Genomic DNA, 14,378 nt, shown 5'->3' with positions numbered 1-14,378 from the left:
GCTGCGTCCAATAGCGAGCCACGCAGGGTTAGAGTACCCGCCTACTCTAGAGATGATTGGCACACAGTGCGGAAACGGAGGAGACAATTATGCTCGAGGTTCATTGGACAACGTCCAGGAAACGTAAACGTAAAGCCGTTTTTATTGGGTCTGAGTGGGTTGCCCTCTTGAAATGGATAGTGAGGCACAAAAAACCTCATCCATACCAGATTATTTTCGCCATTTCAAACAGTATTGCTTTGGATATAACTTAAAAATATTAATTGTGGACAGTAATGGTCCAGAATTAATTTAGAAGAACGAAGTAGCTAGCAATCAGCTGTGTTTTTATGATGCCAAACCCAATGACTTCACCCAAAAATTAAAAGTCACCCAATCTGTATACATTTATTTGTTTGGTTGAACACAAAGATATTTGGATGAATGTTTGTAACCAAGCAGTTCTTGGACCTTGTAGGAAAAATGGCATTGGTAGTCAAAAGTGCCCCAGAACCATTTGCTGTCCTATATTCTTCAAAATGTCTTTTGTGCTCAAGGTAATTTTTCCTTCTATGGAAGTCAATGGGGTCCACGAACAGTTTGTTTACAAGGATTCTTTCGAATAAATTTCTCTGTATTCATCAGAACAATGAAATGTATACTGGTTTGGAACAACTTGAAGGTGATTAAATGATGACAGAATTTTTGGGAGGAGCAATAGCTTTAAGAATGTTAACCACGGTCTTCCTATAAATAAAACAAATTAGTTTGTTGGTAACAACAAATGAACCATGGCTTTGCTAAAAACTTCAAGTCAATATATAAACTTGAACTTTTAGACACAATCTTATTTAATGTATTAGAATATATACTGTGCACACACACAGAGAAATTACTTCAAACCTAAATAAAATCCTACGAATCCTATAAAGTAATTGCTCAAATGTTTTAGGCTATTTACAGACTGCCTTTTGTATAACCTTTGACAAAGTCATACAGTCAAAAGATATACAAATTACATTTGACAGACAATCATGTACTTTAAATGTGGGGAAGACAATTCTGCTTCCAGTTTAGTGTATTTGAATAAAAACACTTAATTCTAGGAACATAGAAAAGCCCATTCAAGAGTTTGAAGGTGAATGCTCATCCTAAAATACATAAAAATATCGCCATTAACGGACAGTGAACTGATATCGCTCAATTACTTCTTATCGGTAAAACTTTACAATAAGCTGCTATTTGTTAACAACTAGTAAATGCAATGAAAAATACTTCTACATCATTTATTAATATTATTCCATGTTAATTTCAGGATTTCCTAATACATTATTAAAATTAAAGTTTTCACTGCTGCTAACATTAGTTAATGCACCATGAACTAACATGAATAACTGTATTGACATGAACTAACATTGACAAGGATAAATAAATACAGAAAAACTGAATTTGTTCATTGTTAGCTAATGCATTTACTAACGGTAACTAATCACACCTTATGGTAAAGTTTTTCTTGAGGAAAACTGCGACAAAAATTCCTTCAGACTCAGAAATGTTTAAAAAATAACAATAACAAGTGAAATGGCTCAACATAATTTATTTTTGTTTCATGTTAAAATGTACACAGTTCTTTGAAAGTACTTGCTAAGAAAAAAGAAAGAAACAAATAAATGGAAATACATACAGGGACAAAACAGAGAGGAGTGGAAGGTGGACGCTTGCGACCTTCACCGAGCGCCCCAGCTTGGCTCTCTCTTTCTCCAGCTACCAGGCTCTCTTAGCTTACAACTCACCATGTACAATTACAAAGGATACGAAAAGGTAAGCAATATAAACAGAAATATACTGAGCTCATTTTTACATGCCTCGTAGATGTGAGGAAGTTGTCCTATACACACACTATAACCAAGAAAAACAAAAGAAAATAACACTAAAAGTGACCTTTAGATATCTGTTTTTTCCTTTTGTTTTAAAATAGCATTAATATACTACACAAAGATATAAAACTCTAGAGATGAGATGGAATGGAAAGGTTAAAGGCATCTTAAATTCACTAAAAGTGAGTTGTAATTTTTTTTCGTTTTGAATTTCTTAATAATATTACCCCAAGAGTTGAGCTAAAAAATATGCATTGTTTTTTTCCTGAAACAGAAGTGAAAAAAATGACAGTACCAATTTCCATATCAGAATTTTCCTTTTTTATATTTTAGAAAAAACATTTCTCTACAATAAGTCTTCTAAAGTCAAAAAGAGTCAGCTTGTGTCATAAAAGAAAGCTGCCCAGTCTGATAAAATTCAGAAACACAAAAGCGCACAAATAATGTATGAAACGTCAGTTCATTGAGAAAGTTTCCTCAAATTGACAATGAATACTGGAACATTAAGAAATTCTCTGCTTATTGTCCTAAAACCGTAACCGTCTCAGGACATCATGCACTTTAACCTTTATCCGGGGTATGAGTGTTCTTTGTCCATGTGTGCATTGCAGACATGGATGCACCTAGTCGTGCAACTCTCTCTCCCTCTCTCTCTCTCTCCCTCTCTCTCTCTCCGGTTGCTAACATCACTACTGCATGATCAGCTCGCGCTACTTACTGGTGCCACAGCAAGGCCTATTTTTAGGAGGCATCATTAACCCCACTGGATGGGCTATGTTTATTTCCTCTATTTGACTGTGGCGCCCTCTAGAGACATCTGTGGAGTGTAACTGTGGAGAAACCATGTGTGAGATTTTACAGGTCTGTGATGTGAACCAGGTAGTACCAGAATATTTACATCAACAAGGAAATCTGCTCGGTCCAGCCCACCATAAAAAATGATGCTTGGTCATTATTAGTCTTATGTAACTCCAAACAAAACCTTTTAACATTATCTTGGGTTCTGTTCACACTGTTCCATATTAGGAAGACACAGATTTACAGATATCACAGACACCTTGCGTGTCCCAACTAAAACCCTATTTCAAGTGCCTCCACATAAGCTCTCGAGTGGCTACAGAGCTCTGTGTGTGTGAGTGAGTGAATGAACTTGAGCGAGTGTATGATCAAGCGAGTGTAAATCACTTTGTCCGGAACAGCCACACACGGGAAGCATGACAAGGTCAGACCGAAACGCGCATTTCAACAGTCATTGAAAAAACAAAAGAACATTTAAAAAATAATAATAATATAATAAAAAAGAAACAAAAAAAGTCCATCTACAAATATTTTGTCTCTTTTTAGGTAAGGCTTCCTATGTCAATTGAACGATTGTGTGCATGATTCAATGTATATTCAATAAGAATTTAAACATATTTGTTTCTCAGTTTGAAAGATTACATCCACACTTCCCCTATAGCTGCTTTGATGCTTCATCGTGGATTGAGTGGTGGACACTTTGGAGGACCGACATCTGTTGGTACAACCACGTCAGATGGAGCGATCTTTGGGAGCATGAAACTTGCCACAAAAGGTTCATTAGATCATCTCCTGTGATCAGCCCAGATCATCTACCTGGCTCTGTTAGCTCAGGCAATCTGGAAACGTACATAAAGGAACAGAGCTTGACGACAACATATTTAGAAAGAAAAGAAATTGTCGCAGTCTCTATGTTCTCTTCCTCCACCCAGCTCGCTTGTCGCTTAGCCTTTCGCCCTGACTTTGGAGGGTGGATTCAAATGAATAAAGTACAGAGAGTTCAGTGGAAACGTCTCTCGGCATTCTCTCCCTCTGCTTGTTCTCTAGTGCTCATCTGCTCATGTAAGGCGACTGTTTGGGGACGCCAGCATAGCTGTGGTGCGAGGGGCCCGTGTACATCATGTTTCCATGGTGATTGGGCTGCATAGGCTGCTGTGGGTAGGCCTGCCCTCCCATCATACCCATTTGCATCTGCATGGGGTATTGAGCCGGCTGGTTCATATAGGGTGAGTTACTGTGGTACCCGCTGTTCATCATGGGCTGTGGCATGCGATAGCTAGCTGACATGGCAGCATTGAGGGGATTCATGTTCATAGAGTTGTAGGCAGCAGACGTGGGCATGAGGTTGGTCATCATGCCACGCTGCACTGCTAGAGTGCGTGGGGAGCTTTGCATGGCCACAGCCCCAGAGCTACGACTGTATAATTGCTGCTGGTGTGGGGAGCCCGCTGGAATTTGAGAGGCTTTGGATCGAATTGAAATGTGGCCTTTGACGGTAGCCATTTGGCCTTGGAGGCGCTGTGAATGGGGCGGGGGAGGCAGTCCGATGTTAGGCCCTGGCATGTTGCACTGAATCAGGTTCATAGACCCAGAACTCAAATTGGGAGGTGGGGTCATAGTTGGCTGCGCCTGTGGCAAAGGTGGGTGTGGGGAGGATGCAAGTTGCGCCAAGCCTGGGTTGGATAGAGAAACACTAGTAGCATATGAGGTGACTGCTGCAGAATGCGAATAAGACATGGCGTGAGGGTCCATGATGGTGTTAGTTAGCTGTTGAAGTTTGGCCAAACTAAAAGTAGCAGTAGGTTGGCCATAGCCACCAGCACCAAAGTCCTGACCCATACGGTCATACAAACTACGGCCCCCTCCTGCACTACCTGCACTCTCAGGGATCTCCATGATCATGGGTGTGGAAGCAAAGCCGTTTCCCATGCTACATTGTGAGAGTGCTTGTTGTTGAGGTGGAGGTTGTGGTGGAGCAGAGGGTGGAGGCTGCGGCTGGGAGTTTTGCTGCTGTTGAGGTGGCTGAGAGACTTTCTTCTGCTGTTGTTGGCTGGCACTTGGTGGCCTTTCAATGACGCACCCTTGCGGAGACTTAATACTGCAAATTGGAGTACTGGCAGAAGGGAGGGGTGGTGGGGGTTGAGGCTGTGGGACACTGTTACCATTGTTAGATCCAGGTACATTGGTAGGCCCAGGACCTCCCTGTTGGATAAGGCTACAGCTTCCCATGCTTCCCATCTGAGAGCTAACACCTGTGTTTGAGGTTGTCATTCCAGGGGTTGAGACAAAGGAGCAACTGTTGCCTTGTGAAGCTGATGATGACGGTGTGGCTGAAGAAGAGGACGAAGACGATGAAGAAGAGGAAGCAGCCACTGCTGTAGACATGCCACCTCCATTACTTCCATTTCCTCCTCCGTTACCTCCACCGCCCATGGTTGAGTCGTAGCTGCTTGGATTATCATAGTTCTCTGTAGTGCTTTCGATGCTGCCTAAATCACTAAAGCCACTGTCCACCACCTGCTGTGAATGATCAGAAACTGATGGCACATCCATCATGGGGGAGGTCTCCATGTTTTGTAGTGAGGGAGCTGATAGAGAGCTGGGATGCTCTGGGGTTATTTGGGTATACCCTCCACCTGTTACCCCTCCGGTTCCTGTGGGTCCAGGTACCACTGGCCCAGTCTCCATTGGACCAGAAGCCATTCCTGGGCTGTTGACTGAACGCACGGATTGATTCGGTAATGTGGGCATTGGTGGGTTGGGCATGGGACTGTGCTGGGAGGCTCCACAATCTTCCACCAGGGCTAGTGTTTCCTCCTCTGCTTCACCATGACTGTAGCTTTGAAGGGTACGGCAGGCAGCAAGCGTCTCCTCACAGTCCTGATATGCTCCGTGGGACTCGGCCTCCTCCTCTTGGGCCTCACCTTGTGTAAGTGACTGAACGGCCTGCACGGTTTCTAGATCCAGCTCACTACTGTGTTGATGTGTGTGTTGGTGTTGACTAAGGTCATCTTTGAAATCAGCGTGCTGGTGTGAGTGGTCTGCCGCTATCATCAGCACGGCCTTGTCCTCAACATTTAGAGACTGCATGTCCATCGGTTCTGAAGTGACTGTAATAGCGGTCACCGTTTCCACGGCTGCCGCAGCCGCCGCAGATTCCTCCTGTTCACGCCGTCGCTGTTCATCCTGAGTATCGACAGAGCTAGTCTTCACCTCTTGTACTTCCTCTGCATCCTCGTCCTCCCCCTCTTCCTGTTTGCTGACATAATCTCGAGCCACGTTCCCTGACATGTCTAAAAAACCTTCACTGCTGTGTGGTTCTTCTTTCACAGGGGGAGAGTGTACAGGTGATGATTGTTCCTCCTCTTCCACATCCTCTTGCTCCTCATCATCCTCAGAGTCTTGTTTTTTTCTCCTCTTACTGCAACTGCCATTGTCACTTTTCTCTTCAAGGCGACCATCCCCTTCATCATCTGCATCATGATCATCACTACGCCTGCTTCCTGAGCCTGGTGTTGTTGCTGTTCTCCGACTAGCTCTGTTATCACAATCATCATCATCCCGCTCTTCATCCTCCTCTGCATCTGCTATGTCTGTGCTTGCTCTTGGCGGATGGGCCATTGTGCACAAAGACTGTGACATGGTACAAGAAGGTGGACAGCTGGTCTTCTCCACAGTCCATGGTTGGTCTTCCTCCTCGTCTTCGTCTTCCGGCTCAGACAAAGGGGGAGGTTTAGGTATAGGGGGAGGAAGATTGGCATTTTTTGGAGGTCGGCCTCGTTTTCTAGGCTTTATTGGTTCTCTAAACCTCTGAAGGAAATCATCCTCCTCTTCTGAGTCTTTCCGCTTCTCAGGGTTCAGGTCAGACGTTACAGCTCTGGATATCTTGACTGTTGAATTATCCACCTGCTGCGGAGCTATTCTGCTTCTCTCGATTTCCTGTCTCGCTGCCTCCTCTTGGGCCCGCTGCAGGTAATAGCTGCGAGGTTTCCTGCCAGGCTTCATTTTGATCTTTGGGGGTGGTGGGCCCTCTGAGGATGGATCTGCCAGATTGAAGTCAGCTGTCTGACTTGCCCCACTACCAGGCTTCCTCCCTGGACGCTTCTTCCAATGCAGTGGCTTGCGACTCTTGCCCTTAGGCCAACCTTTCTTCTTCTTTACTGGGACCTCAGGAATCTCAGCTGTTGTCCCTGTTCTTTGTGTGGTCTCTGAAGGTTCAGGCCTTCTTAATCCAGTAACTGGTTTCAACACAGGAGTGGGATCTGGACAAAGAGAAGAGGCAAACAAATTTCAAAATCACACAGAAAATAATTAACATCACACAAAATACTAAAGAACAAAAGATCCAAACTTCAGAGTCTATGTGATTGTAACAAAGTTAACTTTTAACATTCTTGTCACTATTCCTAGAGATCTGAAAAAAATCTAACTTCAACCTAATCTAATTTAGTCTCATTTACCGTCTTCCTCCGATTCGGTCAGATTGCCTCCACTGATGCTCTTGAGGGTAGGGCCCATGTGTTTGCGGGCTGCTGTGTATCGTCGGAGAGGGTTGCCAAATGGAGTTTCCTCCTCTAGTCTGGGCATGGGTCTTTCAGAATCTGAATCCACAAATGACTCGTCCAGAACTTCTGTGGTCTCTGAAATGGTCTCTGTCACTACACTGCTGTGGGGATGGCTGCGTTGACGTACACGACGCCTCCGTAAAGACTTTTGAGACTAAAAATGCAAGAGAGGATAAAAGCAAGAAAATCCTGAATTAGAGTAATCCACATAATATCTGCACCCTTTTCAATCCTCACTGACACTTGTGTGAGAAGTTAACCAGCAGTTAACTACAGATACTCAGTATTCAGTTCAGTATTAAACTTGTATTTTTGAGGCCTGAAATGTTTTAAATGTAAATACAATGTATAAACTAACCTTAAAGGCCAATACAATACAACACAACATAGAGAAAATTAAACATTTCACTAAATTGCAAATACCTTGCATTTAAGTCCTAGTGTAGGCTTGGTGAGTACAGGTGGAGAAAGGTTCCTTAACTCATCTTCGTCATCATCATCCTCCTCATCATCTTCACTGCTGTCACTGAAAAATGGTGGTTGGACTGGCACAGGTTCACTCAGTCTTGCAGTGTGCGGCAACAATGGCAGGCTGTCTCCAGGCTCCTCGCCAAGTCTTCGTTTTGGACCACGCTTCTTCCGTGGAGGTCGACCTCTGCTGCGTGGTGGTGGTATGGCAAGGTGCCTTTCCAAAGGACAAGCTGATGTTGAGTCAGGCTCGTTGTCTAAAGCCAAATGCAGGGAAGTTGTCGTCACCTTATTAATGACAATTCTACCATCCTCATCATCATCTTCATCATCTGGTGGCCTTATTTTGCGGGGTCGACCTGGCCCTGGACGTGGTCTATCTTTCACTTTGCCCCATGGCCAGTTTTTGGGAGGACGTCCTGGTCGCCGGCGCTCCCCATTAGCCGGAATAAAAAGGGAAGGACGTTCAGGACTGACAACACTGTTGCAAACAGTGGAAGATGGTGGAGAGTTTTGGTTTTTGGGGAATGAGGGGAAGCTCTTTTTCTCTTCCTCCTTTTCCCTCTCTTGCAAATGCCAAGACAGTGGAGGACTTCTGCGGCAGTGTTTGATCTAAAAAGAGGTAGGTCACAAAACAGTTACAACATTTTGCATGTTTATAAGATGGCATATTTCATTTATTATGCATTTCACGTTCTTTGAAATATACCTCTTTGTTAAATTCTTCCTCTTCTTCTTCGTCGTCGTCCTCCTCCTCCTCCTCATCCCCTTCTCCCTCAGATACCACTGTGTTGGTGACAATAACAGGCGTCCATCGCAAGCAGTCAGGATCGACTTCGAGTTGCCGAGGTCTGGCTTTCAGTCGGGTCATATAATTGGAAACCAACTTCTCTCTGCGCACAATCACCACTCTGTAATAACAGAAAAAGAAATTAGAGAGTAGATCTACATCTAAGTTGTTCCATGTTGGACAAACTCTCCATTAATTGAGGATTTTATTGCTCTTTGTTTAATAACAACATCAGCTACTTTATCGAACACAACATACTTGGCAGACGTGACTAAGTACATCACAAGATGGTAAAAAAACAGCCAAGTGCACAACTTTGTTTAAACATGGAAATGATTTGTGATGTTATGCACAGTGCATGTTTAATTTTCTGTGCATGTTAGTAGAAATACTGTGTAATTTCTGTCTTATAAACTTATAATTTAAAATGTATTTTACAGTATGTGCTTGTGTGTGCGTGTCTCACCCATCCCCTCTCTGTTCCAACATATTTAAATGAAGCAGAGTGGCGGTGATATCTTGAGGGCATATGCCGGTAACTTTGCTTAGCCTGCGAATGGTGAGCTGACGGTCTCTAATCTCATGCATGCATTCCAGCACCACACTACGCCAGTATGCCATGTAGGACAGTCGGCCAAGGTCTGACAGTGGCTTCTCCGGTGAGCCTGGCTGGCCTTCCCTCTTGGACAGCAGATAACCTGAAGAGGGTCAGAACAGTTTATCCTCTTGGTTGTAACATCTAGAAAAAGTATTCCAAACATTTCCTTCAAGAAAACAACACAGAACTGAGGAGCAAAATGCTGATTCTTACTGAAGTCAATGAGGAATCGGCCATAGCCCTGGCGCTGATATTGTGGAAGAATCATGATGCAGGATACGTTATATTTCTGTTGACAATGTTTCTCCTACAAAGAAAAACAAGCAGAATGGATTAAGATTTGTTCAAAATGTTGAAAAATCCTTAGAATGTCTTCTAAACAACTAACTAAACATTCACAATGGCCTTTTCCGAGACATAAAGGTCCCGTGTAACAGTACAAACTATAAATAATTTTAAAGAATTTCGACCTCTGTATTATTGCAAACACATACAAAAGATTATTATCGAGCCATTTTGCTCAGGAAGGTGAAAAATGATACGACTGACTCATCCAACTTCTAAGCTTCCAAAAGCATCGGACTTCAGGGGATGTGAAAGTAATTTAAGAGTCTTAAAAACATTGTTCTCACCTTTGAAAAGTATCCCACAAGATGGCAGCCCTTACTGTCATTCTGTGTGAGCACGTAGAAGAGAAAGGGCTCCACATCGTAGTACAAAGTCTTGTGGTCCAGGAAGAGCTTTGCCAGCAGGCACAGATTCTGACAGTATATTGTGCTGACATTTCCATCCACCTGTGCAAGAAATAAATGGTTTCAGACTTCGTCATAATCTCACTCGTTATTTATATGATGCCCAGAGCATCTCTTGTCCAAAGCATTGGAATTCCCACCAAATGTAAGTTTATTTTGCCCCAAATCCCTCTCCTGATAACTTCTCATTAAACCCGGTTAGGAAATGCTCTCTGAAAAATTCACATTGACCTACAGTGCTTTTAAGGTAAACATTTATCAGTCTGTGTGTTACTTAAAAAAATACAATGCTATCTAAAATACAGTGGTATGCTTTCTACACATCAAATCAACCTTTTGGAGACTGGCACAAAATGTGCTCCGCAGCAACAAAGGCTGTGATAGATTACACTCCTCCTGTCTGCAGTGTGCCAGCAGTGTTAGCTTTTAGCGGCACGGTTCTCACAGGTATCCTGCTGAGTCAGAACCTGACTAGGAGCTCGGAAACTTGAGCCTCTAAAACTAACCGGCGGAGCAGGAACGCAAGCAGTGACACACCCTAGAAATCCTAAGTGGTGTTAATTATTGTAGAACGTATAATACGGTCAGCAGATTCTGGTCAACACACTGCCGTATTTTTTATTGCATACCAGTGCATAAATTACCTTCATAAAAACAGAACTAACATCTAGTAAATCACCGGAGCTATTCTGAAACAATAAGAGGTAACTGTTACTCATTTATTACCCGGCTGAGCAGAGTTATTACGACACCTTGCAAGTGCAGGATGTGGGTGCATGTTATTGCCAGAGCCAATGTGGGAGTGTGCACATTTTTGTGTGAATGAGATTTCCTTTGTTGACTCAGTGTGTACATGAACACAAACGTGTGTGCGTGACTAAAGTGTAGACTGATAACTGAAAGATATGCGTCAAGTGGGTATTACCAAAAAGACATCAGAGTGCACCTTACTGTGTATATGCGGATTCTTTCTGAGTGAAGATTTCTTTTCTCACCTCAAAGACGGACACTTCGTCCTTCCTGTAGATCTCGTTGGCAGGCGGGTGGAACCAGTTGCACTTTCGCATGTGCTGGTACAGAATGCCACGGCTCTTCATGTAGCGCAGACAGAACTCACAGAGGTAGAGCTTTGGAAGCCTACCGCACCAAAATACATTTATCAGAAATTAGCAGTGAAGTAAACCCAAAGCAGATAAAAGCGTAAATCTTTTTTACTGAACAGACTTTACTATTATTATTATTATTATTATTAGGGCTGTCACATCTAATACATGTCGCTAATTAATTGTAATGAAATATAAGCCCTGAAGACTGGCAAGAGCTGCCTCAGACTCATCTGTACTCATCCTACTGGATCTATCTGCCGCCTTTGACACCGTTAACCACCACATCCTCCTGTCGACCCTCAATGCTATGGGTGTCTCCGAAATGGTGCTACAATGGTTCAGGTCTTACCTCTCAGGCAGGTAATATAGAGTATCCTGGAGAGGTGAGCTCTCTGAGTCCCAACATCTCGACACAGGGGTGCCTCAGGGCTCAGTGATTGGGTCGTTGCTCTTTTCTGTATACATGACATCCCTTGGCTCTGTCATTCGGAAACCGGGCTTTTCCTATCACTGCTATGCGATGATACACAACTCCACCTGTCATTTCAGTCTGACGAACTGACTGTTTCTGCACGCATTTAAGAATTCCTGAGCGACATTTTGCTCTGGATGGAGGACCATCACCTGCAGCTGAACCTTGCAAAAACAGAACTGCTTGTAATCCTGTCCGACCCTAAGATCCATCACAACTTCTCCATTCAACTGGCCTCATAAACCATAACATCTCCCAGAACGGCTATAAATCTGGAATAAATCTGGGTGTGGTGATTGATGATCAGCTAAACTTCACAGATCAGGTTGCCAGAACCACTCGGTCCTGTAAACCTTTTGTATCCGAGCATGCTACGTAGGTCCTAGTCCAGGCTCCTGTTCTGTGGAGGCTGGAATATTGCAATGTAAAACTAGCTGGACTTCCTGCTTACACAACAAAACCTCTACAGAGGATCCAGAATGCTGTGACAAGAGTGGTCTTTAATGAACCGAACAGAGTACACGTCACTCCTCTCTTCATTAAGTTACACTGGCTTCCTATAGTCGCTCGCATCAAATTCAAGACTCTGCTCCTGGCCTACAAGACCACCGCTGGATTGGCACCCCTTTATCTTAATTTACTAAATAAGACTTATGTACCCACTAGATCCTTACGCTCTATAAACGAACAACATCTTGTGGTGCCATCCCAAAAAGGAAATAAAAAAATAAAAAATAAAAAAATAAACATTCCTTCTCTGGAACGTTTCCACATTTGTGGAATGATTTGCCTGCTGCTACAAGATCAGCAGATTCTGTGGCCATCTTTAATAATAGGCTGAAAACACATCTCTTCCGTCAGCACCTGACCGGTAATTTCTGATTTCGATATCTTTTCTACTCTATCTATATATATAAATAAAATATAAAAAAACATGCGTACTCAAACTTAGATAAACTAAATTTAGCTCTGTACACTGTAGTAGATTTTGTGAGACATGTTTCATTGCACTTATGCTTTTTGTTGTCCTAATGTTGACCCAATTACTTCCATTGTTTACCCAACTTGTAAGACGCTTTAGATAAAAGCGTCTGCTAAATGACTAAATGTAAATAAGCATGCAAAGAAATAACTGCATGACTTCTTTTTATTGTTAGTTACCTGCTGTACTCCTGTGGGTATGGAGAGGAGTACCACGTCTGAATTTCATATTTTCCAAACTCTATGACTGACGGACAGCGCATCTGGGGGTCAGGTGGTCCAATCACGCCAACCTTCTGTAAGAGAAGAAAGATCAATGGAGAAATTAAAAATAGGAGAAATGCAAATACAGACAACATTACAATTCAAGTTGATGATGATAGCAGAGCAACTATGCCCGATGTGTGAAAGATGATCACTAAATAGAAAGAATGTGTAACATGTTTGTATCTAACATAATTTTCAGCTTTTAAATATAGTTTGATATAGACAGTTTCCTCTCAACAACATAAATCGGCCCGTGGTAAGAGTAAATTAGCCAGTGTAGCACGAGTGAGATACAGTTTGAGAGGTGCATTAAACAGAGCTGTATGTTTGTGTGAAGACGTTTGTCGTTGTGCTTGTTTGTGTGTGACAATCAATGGCGCACCTCTATATGACTTAGTTTTAATCTATTTTGCGAGTTTTCTGGCTACATTGAGTCCATATACCTAGATACGGACTCGCAGATGAGGAATGCTGTCATTTAAAAACGTCATCTGGCTGTTCTGCATGTCTGAGCTGCACAGTTTAATGTGCTACACGCGTGACCCTCATGGATTTGTCTGCGTCTGCACTGTCTGAGGAACATTAATGTCTGAGGAACATAACATTAATGTGTCAGTTACCTGTCTATTCATGTGATGAACTGTATTTACACATTTTTTAATAATGGCAAGAGATGTTTTATTTCTGTGCTACAATACTTTGGCCTGTGCTACAAAACTTCAAACCCCTGTAGCACGTGCAAAAAAAGTACAGCCCTGCTATAACTATAAAATGCTTGTTATTTCAGTGTATGGCTTAACGCTTGTATTAGCCAAACACAGTGTAAAAATAGCATATAGTCGTAAAATTTCATGACTTGAACACCTCTAATGGCAACGTCCCAGGTGTTTACCAAACTTCACAGAGTGGAAATTGAACCGCTACTTCCCTAATAAAAACAAGCTTCAAATGACTTCATAACAGACTCTTCATAACACAAGTAGAAAATACCAGTGACAGTTCAACAGCCTCAGGAATTCTCTCTACCCAAAGCTACAAAAAGGGCCATGTTTACCATGCACGCTAGGTCTTATTGTTAAGAATTCAGCATTGCATTCCCTCTCCTAGATACTCCTGTTTCTGATGCCGAGTGCAATTGCGTCTCTCTGGGTTAGTGAGTGTTTTTCTTAGGCTGAGGCCTGAGGCTGTCTGAGAGCGGCTGCTTGTGTCGGGAGCCTCAACACATACACAGACAGACCAATCAGACAATATATGTGAATTCGTATCAAAGAGAAAATCAAGATAATGGAACCACTCAAATCCCCACATTACACTCTGTCAAGATAAAGGCCTTCACAACCACGCGTCTATACTAATACTGTGAAACTGAATGCCTGCACCCCAAACAACAGTACACATATCTACAAAAAAACTGAATTAATTGACAAGAGGTTATGCGTTCCATTTATTTATTGAACATTCTTTTCCACAATCCTGCCACACCTATTACTCTTATGATGCATCTTTCTCTCTGTACCTGTAGTGCCAGTTCCTGTATACGTCTGAAGAGCTCCACGTCATTCTCAGTTAGGTTCTCATGCCCTGGTAATCTGTCTTCGTCCTCCCGCCAGCTGTCTCCGCACTCCTGATTGTCTGTAAAACCAAAAGATGCAAACACACTTGAAACAATGGAAGTACAAATAATAGTGTTGGGCCGATAGACCATGACATCGTCCATCGCCGATT

At 42.7% G+C, this 14,378-nt stretch overlaps 1 protein-coding gene across 1 annotated transcript in view; it reads right to left on the bottom strand.

Moving 5' to 3' along the window:
- Positions 1-1,556: 1,556 nt before the first annotated feature.
- The window catches only part of kat6a (K(lysine) acetyltransferase 6A), a 37,972-nt gene continuing 25,150 nt past the window's right edge, over positions 1,557-14,378 (bottom strand). Inside the window, exons 8-17 of the mRNA XM_056745124.1 lie at positions 14,170-14,285; positions 12,567-12,682; positions 10,823-10,964; positions 9,708-9,869; positions 9,289-9,382; positions 8,944-9,175; positions 8,397-8,598; positions 7,643-8,299; positions 7,115-7,373; positions 1,557-6,916 (exon numbers count right to left, since the gene is read on the bottom strand). Of these exons, the coding sequence (XP_056601102.1) occupies positions 3,705-6,916; positions 7,115-7,373; positions 7,643-8,299; positions 8,397-8,598; positions 8,944-9,175; positions 9,289-9,382; positions 9,708-9,869; positions 10,823-10,964; positions 12,567-12,682; positions 14,170-14,285 (5,192 nt within the window). The 3' untranslated portion in view covers positions 1,557-3,704. The remainder of the gene's footprint in view (positions 6,917-7,114; positions 7,374-7,642; positions 8,300-8,396; positions 8,599-8,943; positions 9,176-9,288; positions 9,383-9,707; positions 9,870-10,822; positions 10,965-12,566; positions 12,683-14,169; positions 14,286-14,378) is intronic.

The sequence above is a fragment of the Triplophysa dalaica genome, chromosome 4 (genome assembly GCF_015846415.1).
Source record: "Triplophysa dalaica isolate WHDGS20190420 chromosome 4, ASM1584641v1, whole genome shotgun sequence".
Taxonomy (NCBI): domain Eukaryota; kingdom Metazoa; phylum Chordata; class Actinopteri; order Cypriniformes; family Nemacheilidae; genus Triplophysa; species Triplophysa dalaica.
The sequence above is the reverse complement of the archived record's forward strand: the minus strand, read 5'-3'. Positions and strand labels throughout refer to the sequence as shown.